Consider the following 24628-nt stretch of genomic DNA (forward strand, 5'->3'; position numbering starts at 1 on the left):
TGAGTAGGGTTTTCACCTTGGAGCAGAAAACCATGTGTAATTCTCGTATGCCCAATACGACATCTGGTAAAAACTACTTGATCAAATCGATTCTTAAAATGTCTTAAAATTCTGTGTGAAACTTCAGGTTGGATTTCATGTAATTTATTGTTTTCTAATGCATCCCATTCCTTTTGCCACTTGTTTAAAATGTAAGCGTTGATAAAAGGTTTCATCTCTGACGGAGGAATTTGGCATTTGTTCACTACTTGCTTCAAAGCATCTTTAGCAGCTGCATCAGCTTGCTCATTGCCTAAAAGTCTGACATGTCCAGGAACCCAGCAAAACATTATGTGATAAAACTGATTTTGTAGTTGGTGAACTTTAGTTAAAATGTTATCAATTAAAGGATGATCATTCGTTGAAGATTCCATAACTTGGAGGCATGATTTAGAGTCTGTAAAAATGATGGATTTCTTTTGTTGGGCATTTTCCATATACTCCAATGCTAAAAGTAAGTTAAGAAATGTTAACTACCACTACAATCATTATTGGGTAGCAAGATTTTACATAAACACTATTTAAATAGCTTAAATCAGTGGTCCAGGGTTCCCCTTAGAATCTGGTTTAAAGAATGTAATTCTCCACTACTCGAAAAACAGTCTAGAGTGATTAAATGGGTAGCATTTGACCCTGACTTTAAACCAACTAAAATCGATGGGAGGTTTCAAGCTTGGTATAGGCTCGGCATCACTACATTTAGCTTGATTTCCTCAAATGGGGAATTAGATAGCTTCTAGAAAATCTCAGATAAGTATGGTCTGGACAAATGTGATTTCTTTAGGTATTTGCAAACCAGAACCTATTTTAATAGTGAGATTAGATGCTCAGAGAACCATCCCCCCAATTTAATTGACTTAGTTATAGACATCTACAAGAACAAAGATAATAGAAGACTTGTTTCAAAATTGTATTCTGCCATCCGATCGACCAAGGAAGAATCAACAAATTATATCAGACTAAAATGGGAGAGAGAATCCAACCTAGTTATCTCAGAGGAAGATTGGTTGAATATCTGCTCAGTACAGGCCACCTCTTCCAATTCTGGTATGTGGAGAGATTTTTGCTGGAAGAATCTTACCAGATACTTTATAACCCCCAAATTAACATACATGCAAACACAGGACAAGGACAGGGGGCAGTGCTGGAGGAAATGTGGAGAAGACTTGGCAAACCACTTTCACATATTTTGGAGTTGCCCAGCCATCCAGCCATATTGGAAGGATGTAAAGCAAATAATACGTAATATTTTTGGTGATGATGTGGATCTTTCTTTTACAACAATTTATCTGGGAAATATTGCAGCCAACCTAACGGTAAAAGACAAGTACTTATTAAACATACTCCTAGCAACCAGTAAGAAAACTGTGACTCGAAAGTGGCTACAATTGGAACCCCCTACAAAATCTGAATGGTTGGATATCATATCTAATGTTCAAAATATGGAGAGGATGACATTTTCTTTAAAACTACGAATGGACAAATACCTGCAATATTGGGAGAAATGGATTGTACTTATGCCTTTATACAGTGTAACCTGATTTATATATGTATTTGTTCATGTGACCTGTAAGGAAATATGTGACCTGTCAACCGTTCATTTAAGTTCTGGTGTTTTATTGTATTAATTACCTAATTTTATTCCTTTTTTTTTTTTTTTTTTTTAACCTACTTTTTGTGTTTTTTTTTTCTCTCCTTAAAAGAAATAAAAATAAAGTATAAAAAAAAAAAAAAAAAAAAGAAATGTTAACTAATCAACTGGTCTGTATTTCCCACTGGCTGAAGGACAACTGTCTAACTCTAAATTACAACAAAACAGTTTCAATGTGTTTCTCCTCAAAAAACAGAGCGCTAAATGCATTTAAAATCCAAATTGACCAAAAGGAAATTAAGGAAGTGAGTGAATTTAAATACCTAGGTGTCATCATAGACTCAAAGCTTAAGTTTGATGCCCACATCAAGAAAATGTCTAAGGCTATTAAGACAAATTTAAACTGTTTTCGTATGATAAGGCCATATATATCTCTTAAAGCAGCGCAAATGTTTGTGCATGCTATGATATTTTCACGTATGTCTTATTGTGCAATAATCTGGGGTCAAGCAACGCAGTCAGTTGTTAAGCCTGTAATATCTCTTTACAAACAAACTTTAAAAGTAATGGATCAGAAACCAATAAGACGGCACCATTGTCAAATTCTTAAAAAATATAATGTGTTAAGTTTTGATAGTTTTTTAAAGTTTTCGTTTTTAAAAAAACATGTTATAGGGTGCTTTCACACCTACACTTTTGTTTCGGAACGTGTCTCGTTTGCCCAGTTAGCGCGGTTCGTTTGGCATATGTGAACAGGGCAATCGCGCTCTGTTCCGCGCCAAAGTAATCGCTCCGAGATCGCTTGAATGAGGTGGTCTCGGCTCGATTGAAACGAACCCTGGAGCGGTTCGATTGCAGTGAGAAAGCGATCCGATCCGAGCGCGGTTATATCACAGTGTTTTATGGATATGTAATAGGCTTACGGCTATATGAAGAGAGAATTATGAGTATGGCGGGAATTTTCGCAAGTATTCAGATGCCCGCAAACGAGTGATGATCTCCCGGTAATCTCGCGTCTCCCTCCTGGTCCTCAAATAGGCATCGTTGCGCACCCTTCTCACCCCTCCCCACCGCATCTCTCCTCAGACACATCGCGCCACGCACCCTGTCAATCACCACCAAACCACCACCTCTCCTGACAGCTTAGCGGGACGCTGCAAAATAAACTCTGACCAATGTGAGGAGAGTTTACTCGCACGTGACTTGTTTTAGCTCTTTTGGTCCGTTTAGAAACTTTGCAGTGTGAAAGCGAACCGCTCCAAGAGCAAAGAGCAACAATGTAACAATTATAATCTCTGTTTCGGAACAACTGAATCGATTCACAGGTGTGAAAGCACCCTAAGTGTATACATGGTCTTGCTCCTAAAGTAGTTTGTGAGTTAATAAATAAATTCAGTAGTGATGGGGCGAAGACTAGAGGGGCAGTACGTGGGAATTGTAGAATCCGCAGATGCAGAACCGCTGTGGGTCAGTCATCCTTTTCAGTAAAAGGTTCACATCTATGGAATGCCATGCCTGTTCATTTAAAGTTACAATCTGAACTCCCAGTTTTTTTCTGTAAAGCTGAAAGAAGGGTTGAAATCTTTACAGCAATGTGAACATTAAGCATTGCTCTTTCAGGTTGGTCCCATTTACATTTCTCTTTATCCATATGGACTTGCATCTTATGTTTATGGCTCTGTAAATATTGTACATGTTTGCTGTATTGAGTTTTATTCTTGCCGGTTTTCTTTATTATTATTATTATTATTTTTCTTTTTTATAATGTAAAGCCTAACCAGGGACGAGGGCTGCAAATTAGCTTTATGCTATATGCCCTATGTACACAACATCGGTTATCTTTGTATAACAATAGCCCCTTTCACACATACAGACCTTTCCGGAAAATTGCCGGCAATTTTCCGGAAAGGTTGTATGTGTGAACAGGTCCTTTTTGAAAATACCGGTAAATTCGTTCTGGCTATTTTCCGGAAAGCGAAGTTGTAACATTACCGGCAATTTGCCGGAATGCTGCGCTGTGTGAATGCAGAAGGAAGATTCCCGTAATAAGCGCGTGCACGTCTAGAACGTGCTGACGTGAGACGTCTGCTTTAGCCAATCACAACAGTCAGACGCATTCACGTCCGTGCGGTTTGTGAAGATAAAAGCCTTTGAATATTATTCCAGACACATTTAGCTGCTAGAAGTTAGTCAGATCACGTTTATATGTTCTTCTTAATGTCAATTGTGTAAATAATCATCGATGAGATGATTATGATAAGCCGTTGTTTGTTTACCTTCAAGCTTTGCGTGCGCCTATGAGCGCCTGCACACGCACATATTATGAACATCTCGACATGCGAAAGTGATCCTGCGAAAGTTGTTCACAATATTGATCGTCCACAGAGTTTGTAATTTAGTCAAATGTTTACAAATACAAGCGCAGCCGTTTAAAGCTCATTTGTGGTGAATGATGTCAGAATTTACCGGTATTTTGGAATGGATGTGTGAATGCTCTTTTCCGGAAAATTTCCGTAACGTCCTCGCCTGTGTGAACAGCGCTTTTTTCAATATACCGGTAAAGTCGTTCCGGAAATTTTTCAGAAATTTACCGGTATCACTGTGTGAAAGGGGCTAATGTCAAGTGTATTGTCCCTGTAAAATAAACAAGCAAATAAAATTTTTTTTAAAAAGCGCGGGCTTCAGCTGTGAATATGGAGCATTCTTTAGGCAGACTGATTCCATGACTTTGTTCCCCTGTCACCATTGCTGCTGCTACATTACTATCCATCTTTGAACCATCTGTCAAGATTGGTATTTGCTGAGAATAGACGGGAGCGTTAGTAATTAATGACAGAAAGAGTTTTCAGTTTTGATTGAACAATCTTGAAACAATTCTTTTTTTCCCACCTCGTAGCGCCGGGCCTGCCTATAGCCTACGTTTGTTATGAATAAATTATGTTAAAACGACTCATTCTTGAGAAAAGGAGCTGTGTGCATGTGCACGTTTGAATAACCTCTGGCTGTAAACGGGCTTTTAAAAAGCTGTCAATCAAAATGTAATTGTCGGCCCTTATTGGGCATAACTCTTATGGCCCGATTACAGCTCTACTACTGCTGTGGTGGGGATCGCGATGCCAGCTCAGCATCGTGATATCTATAGTCTATCGACCCAAATCTAGTAGGAACCAGAGTATAAGAGGAAAAAACCCACTCCAGACTGAAGAATTATTAGAAATTATTAATAACTGAGCATGTGACACTGTGCAAACTATAAGCAGGATCTTCTCAAGTTCACCTGAAGGCAGTGTTAGTGTTTGTCTGATCATGCGAGTCACTTTGTCAAACAAAACTCATCAAGATGCTCATATGAGATTTCTCTAAAATAAGACTTATTTAGAGCTGCACATTTGATTGAGGATTAAATGACTCTGAATTCAGCTTCGAGAAATAAAAACTGACCTGTTTGTTCCTCAGGATCTTCATGTTTCACTGTGAACACTTCTGTAATGCTCAGACCTTCACTCTCCTCTTTAATCCTCAGTTCTTCATTCTCCTCTTTAATCCTCAGTTCTTCATTCTCCTCTTTAATTAACGCCATCTTTATAATAGTAGATGATAATAAAGAGCAGATCTCAGTCGCTTCTCCAGGAGTTTTCCTCTGCGTTTAGACACTTTTCTCTGTTTAAGAGGCAAAAAACAACAGAAATAAATAATAAAAATGAATGTGTTGACCAGTGTAGTTATTAATATTGCACACTCATGAACACACAGAGTTTGTAAAGCTAGCTTGTGTGCATTTACACTGTTTTGACTGGATGTCAGAGGTAATATTAATCACAATATAACATGTTTAAAAGTTCCTCAACAATGGTCACAGACAAAATATCACAGACAATACAGTCAAATGTAGATTATAGAAAACAGACTATAATATAAGAGTCACATGTGTTCTCCGTGTTAAAGCTTGAACACTGCTGGAGGCAGAAATCGTCTCCAGGTAATATTTTACATCTTTACAACAAAATAAGAAACCAGTTTTAGAGACAGAAAAGCGTTTGTGTGTCAACAATGTTGCTGGTAAAACAAATAAGAGTTATTAGAAGATATTTATTTACTTTATCAGCGCAATAAAACGGACCATTTAGACTGAAATGAGTTCTGAAAGCTGTTTTTATCTCTACTGAATTCATGTTTGTTTGTTTACTCACAGATTCACGTCAGAGAAATGAGACGCGCCGTTTCTGCTACTCGCGTTATATTAATTAAGCTTTTAACTAAAAGTTAATTTAACTATCGCGCGCTTAAATTTATTAATTTTGCAGTACTTGTAAAATGAACTATATTTTGATTTGAACGAGGCTGCAGCGTTTAAGACAAACCTTTTCGTTGAACAGCAAACACGAAAGCGCGGCGCGTACCTATGACGTCATCCCATAGTACCAAAATAAAAGTCTAACGTAGGACTGAGCGATTTGGGGGAGAAAAAAAAAATCACCTCAACATTCTCCAATAGTGCACACACACACTTTATATTACAGAAACACTCCATGCTAAATTGTATATATTTGGTGTGTACCCTTATATGTATTGTGTGTGTGTAGGCTTCTGACTAAAAGACAGCTCTATGCATTATTATAGGGAAAGTTTTGAGACCCTGAGATGCAATCAATTAAATAAAGTTTACTGAGAAGAGGAGAGGGGTAACAGGACAAAAGGTAGACCTTTGCATCTTATTCAAGAAGAAAGTTTGGCAGCAGGAGGAATGATGTGGTGTTGAGAAACTCATACTGTTAATCAGTACACAGAACTGAATTAATATAGGACTTGAGAATGAGGAAGACAAGGAGGAGCAGAAGCAGGAGACGAAGTAATGATGACAAAGAAAGAGCAGAGTTTATTGAGTAATCACAGTTCTGTATGTTTTAATGCTCAGACATCGTCTGACCAGGACAAATCTAACAAGAGTTATTACAGGGTTTCTGCAGATATCATAGTGTCAAGTTTAAAACTTTTTAAGACGATTAAGTATTAAATTTAAGACCTATATCACAATATCAAAAACAAGCATATGAAAGATTACTGCCATTAAAATGGAGAAATTCTCTTATCTCTTACTCATTAAAACAGTTTACTTTGATTCCACACGATCATAAACTTATAAGGAATATGAAATACCAAGAAAAACAAAGCAATAATTCTACAAAAACTATACTAAAAGTAAAAACAAAATGAAATGAGACAAAAAAAAATCTAATCTATTAACTAACTAAACCAGGGGTGCTCAATCCTGTTCCTGGATATCTGTGAAGTTTCCGGGGGAAATCAGGTGCCGGATCTGGCGTGTTCCGGAGCAAATTAAGCCCCACTATATCCTCGTTCACCATTCCGTACACACGTCCACTTAAAGTAGTGACTGAAGTGAGCGAGACAATTGGAGCACTAAACTCAAACTACATGGCTTTAAGTAAATAGTAATGTATTTAGACACTTGGGATGCCATCTTGTGGCCAGATGCAAATTAATTTGATGCACAAACCCTCACAGTGCATTATGTGGAATTTCTAGCTGTTGACTGTACATTGGTTGTAAACTTATATTGCAATGCATTGTGGCATTAATTGAGAGCACTTCAGAACATGCACTATGGTTTCGGACAGCACTAGAAATGGCTGCTCCCCCAAATAGTGCACTATTTAGGGGTATTGGGCGCTTTTAAACGCAGCCCATGTCTTTACTGGCATTTCAGTGGAGTAAATTATAAAGAGGCGCAGCAGCATTGGGTGTTTATTGCTAGATTAATTGGCAAGACAAAAACTGACATGCTCACTTGGGCAATTCTTGACGATTGGTATTGTGGCCAGACTCACACAGAGATCAGATTTGAAACATTTGTCTTTTGCATGAATCTTCTTGTGCCGGTTAAGCTCTCGTTTACATACATATCTCTTTTCACACTGATCACACGTGAACGGTTTCTCTCCAGTGTGATGCATAATGTGAACACTAAGAGTAGACTTGCATGCAAAACTCTTTCCACACTGTTGGCAGGTGTACGGCCTCTCTCCAAAGTGAACACGAATGTGAACTTTAAGATTACTCATTTGACTGAATCTTTTTCCGCAATGCTGACAGGCAAATGGCTTTTCCCCGGTGTGAATCTTCTTGTGAATTTCAAGGTTGTGTTTGTGACTGAAACTCTTTCCACACTGTTGGCAGGTGTACGGCCTCTCTCCAAAGTGAACACGAAAGTGAACTTTAAGATTACCCATTTGACTGAATCTTTTTCCACAATGCTGACAGGCAAACGGTTTTTCCCCAGTGTGAATCGTCTTGTGAATTTCAAGGTTTTGTTTGTGACTGAAACTCTTTCCACACTCAGTACATGAGAAAGGCTTCTCGCCGGTGTGAGTTCTCATGTGGATTTCGAAACCTGATTTTGCAGTGAAACTCTTTCCACACTGATCACATGTGAAAAGCTTCTCTCCAGTGTGAATTCTCATGTGAAATTTAAGGTTTTGTTTTTTACTGAAATGTTTTCCACACTGATGACAGGGGAAAGGTTTGGTTTTCTCAGCTCTTTTACATGAAGTGTTCTTTGCCAGTAAAAATGGTTTATCAGTCATTAAATCTGGGTGTTTCCCACACTGATCTTTCTCTTCAATTTCATTCAGTTCTTGAGTCTCTTCTTTCAGCACCATCAGCCCTAAAGTGAAAAAACAACAGTTAACACCAGTTTAAAGGCACAAAACAGCAGACATGAAAATCAACACAGAATATCTAAACCATTGAGTGCTACAGGGCTCAGCATTAGGTCCTCTACTTGTCTTTGTAAATATTTCCACTAAAAAGTTTACATTTTTATTGTCATGCAAAATTTTCTGCGGGTCCTAAACTCTTTAAAAGTCTTAAATCTTATAAGGAGTAGTAAGTCTTATACTCATGTTGTTAATAAAACTTAACTGCTGTGTGAGATCAAAAGATTCAGAGTTTGAAATTCAATAAAAACAAAGAGAATTTACTGAAGATAGTCTACAGTTCTATGGCAGAAGGTCTTCACAATCGCAGAGTTCGCTGGCCGATCTCACTGCCTTACAACAACACAGCAGTTATACTCCTACAGAAAGCCAAAAATGTCGTCAACTGAGGTATAAAGATCTCGATTGGTTAAAGCAAAGATAGACAATTCCAAATAGGTACACGGACGCAGGGTCATATCAGTCTTGAAAAGGGATGTAGCCAGGATTCACAGGCCAGACCGCCTGCAGGTTATTCAGAGCTGATCCGGTTAGGTGCTGCTTGATATTACTCAACATTGGATTTGACAAATGGATAATGGCAGATCCCCTTAACTCCAATAACCTGCGAAAAACAGTCTTGTGTTCAGACGCTGCTTGGATTACACAGTTTTATGACACTTCCGTTCGTGCCACTGGATACATCTCAGCATCTGATAGACAAAATACTCGCTCCTCACACAGCATCTGCAACATCAGAGGACAGTATTATCAGCGCTAAGACGGGCCAGGCTCACGGACAACGCAAAGAAGTGCGCAATTGGGCGAGTGAAGGTAAGGTATCTGGGCTTCCACTTGGGTCACAGGCCAGTGCAGCCCCAAATTGATAAGACTGCAGCCATTGCAACCTGTCCAAGACCTAAGAGCAAAAAGGAGGTGAGTTTTTGGGAACTGGCAGGATATTACAGGCGATTTGTTCCTAATTATTCAGCCCTTGTCAGCCCATTGCTTCCTCTAAAAAGGAAGGACCGGATACCTCCCAATGGTCGGAGCAGTGCCAACAGGCCTCCAAAAAGCTAAAATCGATACTTTGCGGGGTCTACTATTGCACGCTCCTGACTTTGCCCTCCCCTTTCTTTTACAGACGGATGTGTCCGATATGGGTCTGGGGACAGTTCTCTCCCAGGAGGTGGCAGGAGTGAAACGGACGGTGCTGTACATTAGCCAAAAACTCAGTAAGAGTAAGGCTAAGTACAACACCATAGAAAAGGAGTGTCTGGCGATAAGGTGTATTGTCACTTTTCGCTATTACCTCCTGGGCAGTGAATCCGTCCTATGTTCAGCTCATGCTCCCCTCCAGTGGCTCCATCCCATGAAAGATACCAATGCATGGATCACCTGTTGGTATCTGGCACTACAGCCTTTTAAATTCAAGGTGGTCCCCGGCCTGAGGTGGTCAGTGAGGAGGCAAGCATGATCAAACGGCCAATAAGGGAGGAAAGCATGCTCGGAGCCCGGTGGCTAGTCAGCAGATGAATCAGGAATAATGAATAACACCTGTTTGTTCTAGTGATTGGGCCGGAAAGAAACCCTTTTTAAGGAAAGGAGAGGGAGCAGCCGGGAAAAGAGAGAGAACACACGCGCATGGTGCTTTCACAAGTGCTGATAAAAATAAAGAAATTGCATTACCCTGTCTTTTTCTTCTTCCCACCTTATGAACGAACTTCATCACAATAATAAGTAAACATGGCAGTTTGTCCATGTTTTAGGTTGCAGAAAGAATCGTTTGCTCCTTTGTTTTTTTACCTTCACTCTCGCGTTTGTCAGTTTGTGAAAGGATGTCAGAAGCACTTCATGCGCATGTTATTATCATCAGCTTAAGAAGTTTGTCATTTTAAATATAGATGCACATGCGCCTTCTCTCGAGAAAGTGAAACTGCTCGAGCTTTAAAAGGCCTTGTAAACAACAACAGGGCCCAGGGTAAATTCTGCCCTTCTTCTTAGCTTTGTGACTGTTCATCAAGACGATGATGACGAGGTTTGTTTAAGCTTGGTCTTTTTTGAATATGATGCCACAAGCTTGGCACACCTGTCTTTGGGAATTTTTACCCATTCCTCTTTGCAGTACCTTTCAAGCTCTATCAGGTTGGATGGGAAGCGACGATGTTTAGCCATTTTTGTGGAGTGACAACTGTCATGTGTCTTTGTCTTTCGTCTGCCCATTCTGCTGTGTCTTGTTCTGTGTTTCAGGAGAAGCATTAAACAAGGCACCTGTCAAACGTGCCCAGTGAGTACCTTGACCTGAAGAGAGTGTTCAGTAAGTCCCGAGCTGCTTCTCTACCTCCTCATCGTCCCTATGACTGTGCTATAGACTCATTGCCAGGTTTGTCTCTGCCTAAAGGCAAAGTATACTCGCTTTCTGTTCCAGAAAGGGAGGCCATGGAGAAATATAATTCTGATTCACTAGCGGCCAAGATCATCCACCCCTCTTCACATCAGCCAAGTGCTTCAGAGCTGTTCGAGAATGAGTTTTACGTCAAGGCGGAGAAATGCATTTTTTGTGCAGTCAGTTCCTTTTCTAAGACACATTGTGTCAGTCAAGGAGGTGCACATGGATCCAGAGAAAATTCAGGCTGTGGTGAATCAGCCAACCCCAGACTCCTGCAAGGCCCTGCAGAGGTTTCTGGGCTTTTGCCGATTTTTACCAGCGTTTTATTCACAATTTCAGCCAGCTCGCCGCACCACAGACTGCTTTAACCTCCACCAAAACACCGTTTAGGTGGTCGAGCTCAGCTCAAGCTGCGTTGTCTAAATTGAAGGCTTGTTTTATTTTTGCTCCTATTCTCGTAGCCTCTGATCCTTCTCAGCAGTTTGTGGAGGAGGTTGACATGTCAAATGTGGGGGTGGGAGCTATCCTGTCCCAGCGTTCCTCCTCGAATGGCAAGATGCATCTCTGCAGTTTTTTTTTTCTCGTTGGTTGCGGTCATTGATCCTGTCTTTCGCATTCATGGCCTCCCAGTGGACGTGGTTTCTGACAGAGGACCTCAGTTTATCTTTAAATTTGGGAGAGAAATCTGTCATTTATTGGGGGCCACTGTTAGTTTTTCTTCTGGCTTTCACCTTCAGAGTAACAGACAGAGAGAGCCAAGCAAGATCTCGAACATATGTTTCATATTTTTGGGTTCCCAGAATCCTTCTTGGAGCCATCAGCACTTATGGGTTGAGTCCGCACATAACTCATAACCGGTGTCGGCTACAGGGATATCTCCGTTTGAGTGTAGTTCAGGTTACCAGCAACCTGTTTTTTCTCCGTCTGGAATCTGAAATCGCAGTCCCCTCTGCCCACACCTTTGTCCAGGGGTCCTTCTCCAAGTGGGTGCACACAGGATGGCTAAAGCAGATCACCAACGATCTAAGCCTCGGTTTATGTTGTCATATCTGAATGAACCGCCAACTTATCCAGCATATGTTTTTATGCAGAGGATGTCTTTCCAGCCCCAACCCATCACTGGGAAACACCCATACACTCCCATTCACACATATACACTACGGACAATTTAGCCTACCCAATTCCCCTTTAGCGCATGTCTTTGGACTTTTGGGGAAACCGGAACACCCGGAGAAAACCCACGCCAGCAGGGGGAGAACATGCAAACTTCACACAGAAGTGCCAACTAACCTAGCCAAGGCTTGAACCAGCAACCTTCTAGCTGCACCAGTACAAACATATGCAGAATATGCAAAAATTATCACTTTTTTAATAAGTCAAACAACTGTCAGGAATAATGTGTAAAGTATTTCTTTTTATCCTATACCTTTAAGACTCAGGATCAGCGGCCGACCATTTCTTGAAAAGCCTCTCTGCATTTACGATGGGCTGGACACTAAGAATAATGTCAAGGTAAGTGACAACTGGTGGATCTGGCGGGGGTGGTCATGACGTTAGCGATCTCAGAAGTGAAGAGGCGGGGTGCTATGTTAGCAGTGTCGTAAGTGAAGGGGGGGGGGGTCTCTGGGCCAACCCGCAACCTTTCGCTGGGCCTTTAAATTGCCAGGGCCCTATGCACTTTTACACCCTTTTTCACCACTTGCTACGCCCCTGCTCATTTATACCCATAAAAAGAGCTATGTGATATGACACGATGTATAAACATGATTTAAACGTGTTACTGCATGTGTTTGTTGCCTCAGTACAAACATCCATTCATTCACTTTTTTCGGCTAAGTCTCTAAGTTTTAGAGAAGGTTGTATTTATACAACTGCAATCATATTTAGACCTACATGGGTTTCAAGAAGTGTTCCAGTCTGGTTTTAAATCTTGCCATAGCACTGAATCTACACTTTTTAATGACTTGTTCTTTTGCTTTTAGATCTTACAGCTGCTTTTGATACAGTAGACCATAAGATATTAATTTCTTGTTTAGAGCACTGTGTTGGTATTAAGGGTATTGCCTTGGAATGGTTTCGGTCATATTTATCCTGACAGAAGCTTCTCTGTTTGCCTAGGGGAGTTAATGTCCTCGTCAACACCGGTCTCACGTGGAGTACCTCAAGGTTCCATTCTTGGACCTATTCTGTTTTCTTTATATCTGCTTCCGTTAGGGTCTATTTGTAGAAAGTATGGGATTTCATCTTTATGCAGATGATGCACAGCTTTGTTTGCCCTTAAAACGGAAAGATGCTAGGTCCATAACACCATTGTTGGACTGTCTTAACGACATTAAATCTTGGTTGGCACTACATTTTTTAAAGTGCAATGAAGAAAAGACAGAAGTGGTGGTATTTTGTCTGGGGGAACTCAGGACCCTAACCCTAACCTAAATGTACAAAACATGGGTGTTATTATAGATAGTGACTTCAAACTGGATAAACAGATTAATTTGGTAATTAAAGCCATTTTTTTCCAGTTGAGGCAATTATCCAAATAAAGTCTTTTAACGACTTTGAAAGGGTTATACTAATTTTTATTTCGACTCGACTAGATTATCATAATGCCCTCTACGTGGGTTTTAGCCATACCTCCATTACTCGTGTGCAGAGGGTGCAGAATGCTGCTGCTCATTTGCTGACGGGGACACGGGGACAGTGGGGAGAAAAATGCAGTGTGACCGCAGCTTATATCTGCATGTCAATCCTTTGCTTTGTTGTCAGTTCATTATTGTCGTTTAGGGTGTCTCTGTGTGTTGTCAGGGATATCGTTGGCATTTTGATGAGCAGTTCTAACTGGAACATTTTTACTCATGCCCTGCTTCGCCGGTCAGGTCCTTTGTTATTATTTTGGACTATTTTTGCACCTTTGGATTTATGACCTTTGGTCAAAATAAAGACAACTAGATTTATCTTTGTTTGTTTTTTTGTTTAATTTAGCATGACAGAATAACATTTAACACCACAGTTTTACAAGTTCACTTAAAAAAAAAAAAAGATTTCCATGGAGGCAGTATTGACTTGTAAATTTTCAACTAACAATCCGTCAACAAAGTTCTTTATTTAAAGCACAATTCTACAGAAAGGGATCTTTCTACCACCCTTTTATATCTCTGATTGATTTAAACCTGGGATGTTTGAGACTTTTTGACCGTTTAACCCAGTGGTCACCCAACTTATTTAGCCAAAGATTCCTAACTTTGATTGCTGACAGAAAAATAAAGCTACAGTTTTCATTTGCATTTCCAGCTTCCAGGAAAATGCAAGCATGTGGCACTGCATACACACCACTCCTTTTTGTAAGCGCAGGTCGTGTGTCTCAATTTGAAATAACAAATTTAAGCACACGAAAGACGCATATTTAAACGACTGCTTATTACTTTAAGCCTCGCAATGTCATATGGAGAGCTTTAAATAATATAATATTTATATATTTATGTTTCCTTCTTAATATTATTGTCCTTTAAAATCTCTAATACCATTATTATCCCTCGTTGTCGGTAACAAACAGTCTTTAAGCAAAGCCTATATTGATATAAAGACACTTCTTACACCTGAACTCAACACGACGGACAAAAAGGAAAGCACACAAGTCCAAATAAAATCAGATTCTCATGACATAATCCTTAAAATAATGACTTGTAATAAAAATGTTGACAGACGTTGTGATTTAAGAATTACAGCAGAGCATTAATTAAATGCTTATTTCCAGTAGAGCTATCGATCTGACGTATAGGCCTGCTATTTTTACTTGCCTGAAGAGAAAAAAACAGAAGAGTCAGTCAGTGTTTTATTTATATTTAAATATATATATTCTGTTTTTTGTTGTAATGCTTGAGGTGCATTTAAATTCTGTTGTTCGCACATCTTAGAACAGATTAGTATTAACGAATGCAATATTTAATGTGTCAGACACAAAATACACACGTCAATTATTACTATTATTTTTAAATTAAATGATACTTTAATATTGTTCAGGGGTGCTTTCCGAAACCCGTCGTTAGCCAACTAAGGTCGCAAGTTCTGTCGTTACAAACAGTTCATTGATTTGGCGTTTCCCAAATCCCTCGTTCCAACGAACATTTGCAAACTGCATCGCAAACTTGTACGCTCGCAACTCCAACTCTGGAACTGTAGTTAGAAACAGTTCCTGGCTGTGTTCTATTTCCAGTTATCCCCCCTATGCCCTATTCGTTTAGAACGGAGGTTCTCAAACTGTGGGGCTTCCTTGTAGTGGTACGTGGAGGAATGAAATATGTCATGTACATGCTACATATAATTCAATATTTATCAAAAATTATGTATATATGAATCATACCTGTCAACATCGGGATGTGAAAATAAGGGATATGCCCACCATAATAAGGGATCCCCGCCAACCCCAACCCGGAGCGGTTTCATTGTTAAAAAAAATAAATAAATAAATAAAAAATAAATTAAAAAAAGTTAAATGGTCTGTAATATGTTTTAAAATTATTATTGACAAAAGAAAAATAAACATATACATTAGCAGCAAATACATTAGCAAACAGTTCAGCTTATTAATAGCTAATGAAATAGAATCAATCTCATAAGCTGTTTCTCCACTGTATAACTTACACATTATGATTAAAGATCAAAGAATGAATCTCTCATTTATTAAGATGTTTTTTATTACATTAAATAAGAGGTGACACTTTAAAAATGCACACATCTAACGTTATAATAAAAAGCATTCGACTGCTTTCCTAACTTTTTATGCTCATTAAAGACGAAATTAGTTGTGTTTGGAGAAAAAACCCCCGCCAAAATCGACATCCTTATACATTGTTATTATTATTAATTATGTGTATGTCTGTTTAAACACGCACACAAAACCCAGACTTTCACTCCGCTTCAAATCGCGTGTACAGAATCCGTTTGGGAAACAGCATCTGTTTATCACGTCAGCTGACAGTCATGTACCCATATATAACTGTTTTAGGGATCGTATAGGATGGGCGACGGCACCTGTAATCAAAAGAAAATGGAATCGCGCCGTTTTTAATATTCGTTTATAAGTGTTTTCATTCCTAAACAAAGTGAAAGCCCAGAAGACTCATGTTTTAGAGCAAGGCGCGACCCCTGGTGGTGTGGCGGTATGGGTTGCGTATAGGGAGGCTCGGCTGTTCAGAGAAAGACTGAAAATACGGGAGAAGTACGGGAAAATACCTTTACGGGATGATAGCGGGATAGAACTGTAAAATACGGGAGAATCCCAGGAAAAACGGGAGGGTTGACAGGTATGGTATGAATATGTCATATATGACATATAGCCTATACTTCTAAGGTAATCTGCCATGTTTTTTAACTGTGCAGAGCTGTAGATGCTTTACTGGGCCTACTAGACTACTGTATTTCAATACTGCTTATTTTGGTGTTACTTGGAGAGACTATTTTTTTCTGAGGTGGTACTTGATCAAAAAAGTTTGAGAACCACTGGTTTAGAACATTCTAACATTTAAACTTGGAATGTTTAAAAAAATAATAATAAAATAAAGCATTAAGGTCATCTCTCTCAGGTGTAATTTGCTTTCAAAGCATTTTAACAGCTCGGATTTAGCGATCTTCATGTTTACAATTGCGCTCCCTTCACAGTGCACTTTGAAAACATCGATGTCATTTTGAACACAGCCGTAGGCAGGTCTCGAAATTGCGACCATTTTGGTCGCATATGCGCCCGAAAATTAATCTATGCGACCTCATAATATATTTGGGCGCATTAGTGCGACTGCAGATAATGGTTGTAGTGCGACCTGTTTTGATTTTTTGTAAAAACGTGCTGAATCGCTCTTCCCTGCCGCTATATTGGTTCATAATAGCTGTCATTCACTCAAGGTATTCCGCTGTCAGGTGACAGGGAAGGAGCTTTTATGACCACGGGAAATGCAAACGGCTGAAGAGTAAAAACTTAGAGCACACAGGTTTGCAAACCCCACCTAAAGTTGAGGCGCAGATGAAAGCGATCATGACACGTCACGTGGTGAATAATGATCAGCCAGCTGAGATCAATAGAGTACGCGCTTCTTGGAGAAGGCGCCCAAATCTCCATGCGTTGCGTTCACTGCGTGTTCAGCGCAAATGTCCGCTAAAAGTCAAATCTAATGCTGTACATATCATCGCCAAAGAAGCTCGCCTTTACTAAGTTTACACTGAAACTGCGGCTCATAACAAAGGCCGCTATTGCGCCGATGGTTAGCGCAAGAATCTTGCGCTGCCTGCTCATAAATTGGGTCGGCTGACTCGCCAGCTTTTCCACTAACACAGAAAAATGAAGATCGTCTCAGACTGAACCTTTAAATTGACACAAACTGAAACCAAAACTTTTAAAGAGTGATAGAAGTGAGACTTTACTTACTTTCTTTTGTCTATTCTTTTTTGAGGTGTATATTATTTTTATATTTATTTACGATGACTGCTTTGCAGCTTTCATCATTGAATTGAATGATTTATTATAATCTTTTGTTTGTTTTGTAGCAGAAATATTATTTATTAAATTGACATGCATATAAAAACAGCAGTACAAAATAAATAGTTCTTACTGCAATGCTTCATTTTTGTTTGATGCAAACTATACAATTATTTTTCATAAAGTAACTGACTTTTTATAGCAGATAACCTACATGCATGCACATTCAAGGCAGTATCATAATGAGAAATGGAATTCATTGTTACTATTATTGTCATTTTTTATCATCATTTATATTCTATTGCCTAATTATTAGACATTCCTTTTGGAATTATTGCACACAAATATCAATGTTTTCGCACCTTTAGTTAGATAGTTGTTTCTGGTTTTTGTCAGTCCTATTAATGTTGTTTTAAAATACAATAAATCCCTTAAAAAACAATTTACAATTTGTGGGTGATCCTAAATTTTTTCTGGTGCTCCTAAAAATTTTTTGGTGCTCCTAAATATTTGAAGTTGGGAGCACCGGTGCTACCAAGTAAAAAAGTTAATTTCGAGCCCTGGTAGGTGACCTATTTTTTAAAAACGGAACTTATGTTACGTCTCCAAAGCTTGTGAAAACAAAAAACACAGCATACGTTAATGCTTTTAATTTACAGTAGGTTATTTACGAAGTATCTGTACTGTATATGACATGGGCCTGTTGGTTAAAACATTTCTGCAGTGGTTTACAAGTGTCAAATTGTAAAAGTAGACTTCTCAAAAAAATAAACAATATCCTACTTTATAATAATAATAATCGTTATCATCATTAATATTATTATTAAAATAGGATGTCTTTCATTTCCTAATAAATACTACATTTCTACAAAAAAAAGCCTCATTATTTATTTATTTCATTGATTTATATATGAGAGTAGATTAGGTGTTCGCTTTTGTAAGTGATTTTGTTTTAGAATAGGATATGTAATGTTCTCAATAATATTTGTAAAGCAAACACAGGCCCTATATGAGCCATGTACATATATTTTAATTAATATGGAAAGCGAGTGCATGTTTTTACCAACACTAATATTGGATTTTGTTTAATGAATGTAAAACAGTATAATTTGCACAAAGTAATGATGGGTTCTTCTCTAAAGAAGTTCTTACTCCAGTCCGTTTAGAGCATCGTTATGGGCGTTTTACGCTATTCCTAACGTAGTTCAAACGATAGATCTGCGACAGAGAAACTACGAGTTTCGGGAAACACTCGTCACTACATTGTTCTTTTCCCAAATAATGCATCGCACTATGATAGTTCAGCCGTGAGTTACGTTGTTGTTTGGGAAATGCACCCCTGATCGGATAACAGTTCATGAGTTCAGCTGATGATCTATCAAAAGCTTGTTTGGCATGCTGTACCGGGAGAGAGCCCCGAGCTCAAGGGATCCTCAAGGCCGGGGCTTCTTCCCGTTCGCAGAGCGAGAGGGGAGCTTAAGCTCGGTGGATCTCAGAACTCCCCGGCTGCGGTAGCTAAGAGAACACGTGAGAAAACGAAGAACTCAACACGGGGAGAACATACAACCTACTCACAGAAACACCTACCGTCCTGGTGGACCAGGGCCGGAAGTGTTCTTGCTGTGAGGCTCACAGTGCTAACCACTGGGCCGCCGTGCCACCCGATCTATAGAAAATGAGGAGAATAGGGGAGTTTCTTCCAAATGAGGATAAAGTGGACTGAAAACTGGTTATTTCAAAACTTCCTGCTTTGCTACTGTTCGGACGTCTTTGCCTACTGCTCCGCTCTTTGCACTCTTGCTTTTATATCTTATAGCCTAATTTTAACTTGAGCCTATCAGCACAGCTTGAAGATCAGCATCGATTCTGCAAACGTTCTGGAATATAGCTTTACTAACAAGAGGGGAATTACCGTCTAAACCAGTGGTCACCAAACTTGTTCCTGGAGGGCCGGTGTCCTGCAGATTTTATCTCCAACCCTAATCAAACACACCCGAACAAGCTAATCAAGGTCTTACAAGGTATACTTGAAACATCCAGGCAGGTGTGTTGAGGCAAGTTGGAGCTAAACCCTGCAGGGACAACGGCCCTCCAGGACCAGGATTGGTGACCCCTGGTCTAGACAATCCTCCAGATACCAGCTGCCTACATTCCGGAGACGGGAAAACACGGCTGTAAAAATGCCTCTGGATGGGATTAATTCATATTCTCACTGTTGAACAAACTGCCACAAACTTCTATAAAAGATTGCAGTTCTTTTTTTTTTACTCATTTCCATTATTTGTTTTTATTTTACTTGTTTCTTTTATTCTTGTTTATGTAAAGCACTTCGAATTGCCACGGTGAATGAAATGTGCGATAGAAATAAACTTGCCTAGCCTTGCCTTATTTATAGTAGCTTAGGGCTCATATGATTGGAAGATAATGATTAGCTAATATGAGACTGGCTGTGATAAATCATAAGCACGTGATCCCCTCGAAATTAGTTCATAAATAAACCTCACTTAATATGCGAATAAGGGTGCTTTCACACCTACACTTTTGTTTCGGAACGTGTCTCGTTTGCCCAGTTAGCGCGGTTCGTTTGGCATATGTGAACAGGGCAATCGCGCTCTGTTCCGCGCCAAAGTAATCGCTCCGAGATCGCTTGAATGAGGTGGTCTCGGCTCGATTGAAACGAACCCTGGAGCGGTTCGACTGCAGTGAGAAAGCGATCTGATCCGAGCGCGGTTATATCACAGTGTTTTATGGATATGTAATAGGCTTACGACTATATGAAGAGAGAATTATGAGTAGGGCGGGAAGTTTCGCGAGTCTCCGGATGCCCGCAAACAAGTGATGATCTCCCGGTAATCTCGCGTCTCTATCCCAGTCCTCAAATAGGCATCGTCGCGCACCCTTCTCACCCCTCCCCACAGCATCTCTCCTTAGACACGTCGTGCGCGCACCCTGTCAATCACCACCAAACCACCACCTCTCCTGACAGCTGAGCGGGACGCTGCAAAATAAACCCTGACACTCTGACCAATGTAAGGAGAGTTTCGCCGCACGTGACTTGTTTTAGCTCTTTTGGTCCGATTAGAAACTTTGCAGTGTGAAAGCGAACCGCTCCAAGAGCAAAGAGCAACAATGTAACAATTGTAATCTCTGTTTCGGAACAACTGAATCGATTCACAGGTGTGAAAGCACCCTAACACAACGCACCCCTGATCAGTAAACAGTTCATATACGAAAAATACAGTTGTCGTTAGAAAAGTTAACCAAACTTAGCATCCCAAGTTTGTGTCTATTCAACAGTGTGAGACTTTTAAAATGTCATTTTTGCCCTCGAATAGCTGATCGCACCCGTGCACCTTCAGATTTTATTAGTCGCACCACTGAAATATTCAGTAAGGATGGCTGACGTGAAACTGACGTTTCGACACAGTGTCGAGATCCCGAAGCGCAAGTGTTTCGAAACACTGCACCGAAGCATGATCCGAAACACCCAGGTCACGTGACTAAAGTGTTTCGAAACACTTGGTCACGTGACTAAAGCGATTCAAAGCATTGATCATTTCAGAGGCGTTTCAAGACCCGGAAAATCTGCATTTGACTGGCATGATCAATAACGTATATGTATCTTGTATGGCTTAGTGGACTCTGCGTGTGCACAACAGTACTGTGTTATAATTTTGTTTGGGTTCGAATCCCAACTAGTCCAAATACTACAAAATCATGATTTAATATATTTTAATCATGTTACTGTTTTATGGTGTAGTCTAGATAGGATACAGCTACGGATATGCCATCAATTTAGCATCATTTTTGTAACACTGTAAAACAATAATTCATATTTTTACAGTACTGTGATGGGATTAGGTTTTGGATAGACGTTAATAAAATACAATGGGAAATTTAATTAATAATATAAATAATTATTGTTAACTTCTGGCCACGACTGTATCTGATCTAGCAACAACCCTGTTTTATGAACAAAACAATAAAAATTTATTTACAAGGTGTTTATTCGTATGTCAGAGCAATGTTGAAACAAAACGATACAATAACAAAGCATTCCCAACTGGTATTAAAGCATTTTAAAATAATTATTTCTATTTGGATTCGAACCCATTATTCCCGCATGGTGGTCACGGACTCTAACCGCTCGTCTAAACCACTTGCAGATTTATGGCTACAAAGTGGGGTTTCATACCCTAATTTGCTCAACTGTTCTTTGCTGAAACTGTTTCAGTGAAATACAATTAAAATGACCACTAGGTGTCGCCGTAGAGTGGTGTTTCGAAACGTTTCGAAGCTTCGACACATTTGCTTCGATAGTTTCAGTGTTTCACGAAGCCTCGCTTTGCCCACCACTAATATTCAGTTGCACTCTAGAGCTCTGGTTTGATGATCTGAAACATTCAAATGTGACTAACGCGCTGCAGCATTCATTAACAAAGAGTTATATTATAATATAGACAGCATAATGCACTTTAGCATGCTTCAAAACCACCAGCGTTTACTCTACATTACTATAGTATTTATTTCAAAAACCCATGGAACACGTTTGTGTTTATTTTATTACCCATAACCTAATTAAATAATTCTACACCAGTTTACTACAACATGCGCTAAGCGTGTCTCGTGTAGCAGACAGGAAGCGCAAATCTATAAATGATTTTAAAGTCTGTTTTCAATGAGTAAATATTTTATGAGGCATTTAATACTTCAACAAAAGGCCTTCATTACATTATCAGGGTTTCTATAAAGGAGACTAGACTAGAGGAACACAACATGTTTATAGATGAACATGGTACACTACAGCTGTATATTTATGATTTATTTATTTAGAGCTGCACATTTGATTGAGGATTAAATGACTCTGAGTTCAGCTTCGAGAAATAAAAACTAACCTGTTTGTTCCTCAGGATCTTCATGTTTCAGTGTGAACACTTCTGTGATCCTCGGACCTTCACTCTCTTCTGTAATCCTCACATCTTCATTCTCCTCTTTAATTAACGCCATCTTTATAACAGTAGATGATAATGAAGAGCAGATCTCAGTCGCTTCTCCAGGAGTTTTCCTCTTTGTTTAGTCACTTTACTCCGTTTAAGATGAGAAAAACAACAGAAATAAACAATAAAAATGAATGTGTTGACCAGTGTAGTTATTAATATTGCACATTCATGAACACACAAGAGTTTGTAAAGCTAGCTTGTGTGCATTTACACTGTTTTGACTGGATGTCAGAGGTAATATCAATTATAACATGTTTCAAAAGTTCCTCAACAATGGTCACAGACAAATATCACAGTTAATATAGTCAGCTGTAGATTATAGGAAGAGACTACAATATAAGAGTCACATGTGTTCTCCATGTTAAAGTTTGAACACTGCTGGAGGCAGAAATCGTGTCCAGGTAATATTTTACATCTTTACAACTAAATAAGAAACCAGTTTTAAAGACAGAAAAGCGTTTGTGTGTCAACAAAGTTGTTGGTAAAATAAATAAGAGTTATTAAAATATATTTATTTACTTTATCAGCACAATAAAACGGATCATTTTGACTGAAATGAGTTCTGAAAGCTGTTTTTATCGCTACTGAATTCACGTGTTTGTTTTACTCACAGATTCACGTCAGAGAAATGAGACGCGCGTTTCTGCTACTCGCGTTCGCTTTAAACTAATTAAGTTTGTAAATAAAAGTTAGTTTAACTATCACACGGTTATATTTATTAGTTTGGCATTACTTGTAAAAAAATAAACTTTAATTTTGTTTAAACGAGGCTGCGGCGTTTAAGACACAAACCTTTCCGTTGAACAGCAAACACGAACGCGCGGCGCGTACTTGTGACGTCATCACATAGTACCAAAATAAAAGTCTAACACAGGACTGAGCGATTTGGGGGGGAAAAAATCGCATCAACCTCTCAACATCCAATAGTGCACACACACACTTTATATTACAGAAACACAACATGCTAAATGGTATATATTTGGTGTGTATCCTTATATGTATTGTGTGTGTGTAGGATTTGACTAAAAGACAGCTCTATGCATTATTATGGGGAAAGTTTTGAGACCCTGAGATGCAATCAATTAAATAAAGTTTACTGAGAAGAGGAGAGGGGTAACAGGATAAAATGTAGACCTTTGCATCTTATTCAAGAAGAAAATTTGGCAGCAGGAGGAATGATATGGTGTTGAGAAACTCATACTGTTAATCAGTACACAAAACTGAATTAATATAGGACTTGAGAATGAGGAAGACAAGGAGGAGAAGAAGCAGGAGACGAAGTAATGATGACAAAGAAAGAGCAGAGTTTATTGAGTAATCACAGTTCTGTATGTTTTAATGCTCAGACATTGTCTGACCAGGACAAATCTAACAAGAGTTATTACAGGGTTTCTGCAGATATCATAGTGTCAAATTTAAAACTTAAGCCGATTAGGTATTAAATTGAAGACCTATATCACAATATCAAAAACACCCATATGGAAGATTACTGCCCTTAAAATGGAGAAATTCTCTTATCTCTTACTCATTAAAACAGTTTACTTTGATTCCACACGATCATAAACTTATAAGGAATATGAAATACCAAGAAAAACAAAGCAATAATTCTACAAAAACTATACTACAAGTAAAAACAAAATGAAATGAGACAAAAAAAATCTAATCTATTAACTAACTAAACCAGGGGTGCTCAATCCTGTTCCTGGATATCTGTGAAGTTTCCGGGGGGAATCAGGTGCCGGATCTGGCGTGTTCCGGCACAAATTAAGCTCTGCTCTGAGATCACACTCTATACCCTCGTTCACCATTCCGTACACACGTCCACTTAAAGTAGTGACTGAAATGAGCGAGAGAATTGGAGCACTAACTCGCTAAAACTATGTGGCTTTAAGTAAATAATAATGATTTAAAGGGGTGGTCCAGAATGTAATTTTAAGGCTTGGTTGTGTTTATAAGATGCAAAGCAAAGTGTGCTCATGTTTCACTTGAAGGGAGTCGCGTTATTTTTTCAGATATCTCACTTTGATTTTACACAGCTACTCAGCTAACATGAAAACGACTGTCATATTTCCTAGTTCCTCTGAAAGGCCCGCCCTTAAGTGACTCTGATTGGTCATCGTCATAATGTGCTGCTATTCGTGGATTGGCTCCACGTCACGCCCATATAAGCACGCGCTTGTCTGCCGTGTAAACATGCAGTTAACCTCCCGCCCGCTCTCTGAAATAACATCTGACAAGTGTCTGTAATGAGTGAAAATGGGGTGCGGCTCCTTTAACAGCGTCTCTGTGTGTGGTGTGAATGTGTGAACTTTCTGTAACAAGCGCATGTGCGAAGGACTTTATTTTTCTCTGATGCTCGGATTAAGTTATTTTCTGTAATATATCGTGACAGAAGAATAAAGCACAAGATGTGAGATGCTAACTGTT

The 24628-nt window shown here is 39.2% G+C and overlaps 2 protein-coding genes across 18 annotated transcripts in view; both read right to left on the minus strand.

Moving 5' to 3' along the window:
- si:ch73-120g24.5 overlaps positions 1 to 24628 on the minus strand; it is a 76515-nt gene that overhangs the window by 43891 nt on the left and 7996 nt on the right. For 5 of the 14 annotated variants that reach the window (XR_012402493.1, XR_012402492.1, XM_073948315.1 and 2 more), the window contains exons 1-2: positions 5992 to 6021; positions 5072 to 5290 (exon numbers count right to left, since the gene is read on the minus strand). Coding sequence is in view for 5 of the 14 variants with exons in the window: in XM_073948315.1 (XP_073804416.1) it covers positions 5072 to 5210 (139 nt within the window). In the remaining 9 variants the exon portion in view is untranslated. Of the gene's footprint in view, positions 1 to 5071; positions 5296 to 5820; positions 6022 to 24628 lie in introns of those variants that run through there. The other 9 variants (XR_012402495.1, XR_012402494.1, XM_073948316.1 and 6 more) reach the window with 3 other exon arrangements.
- zgc:171604 lies at positions 6481 to 23036 on the minus strand. 4 transcript variants are annotated; one of them, XM_009301015.5, is made up of 3 exons: positions 22994 to 23036; positions 22097 to 22281; positions 6481 to 8315 (listed from the first exon to the last, which is right to left on the minus strand). In XM_009301015.5, exons 2-3 carry the CDS (start codon positions 22206 to 22208, stop codon positions 7408 to 7410), a joined length of 1020 nt encoding a protein of 339 aa, XP_009299290.2. In that variant the 5' UTR covers positions 22209 to 22281; positions 22994 to 23036; the 3' UTR covers positions 6481 to 7407. The 4 variants fall into 4 exon arrangements, with proteins under 4 accessions (XP_009299290.2, XP_021331480.2, XP_073804921.1 ...); XM_021475805.3 differs by having other exon boundaries at positions 22813 to 23036; XM_073948820.1 differs by having other exon boundaries at positions 22097 to 22286; positions 22732 to 23036.

The sequence above is a fragment of the Danio rerio genome, chromosome 4 (assembly GCF_049306965.1).
Source record: "Danio rerio strain Tuebingen ecotype United States chromosome 4, GRCz12tu, whole genome shotgun sequence".
In the NCBI taxonomy this organism is placed as follows: domain Eukaryota; kingdom Metazoa; phylum Chordata; class Actinopteri; order Cypriniformes; family Danionidae; genus Danio; species Danio rerio.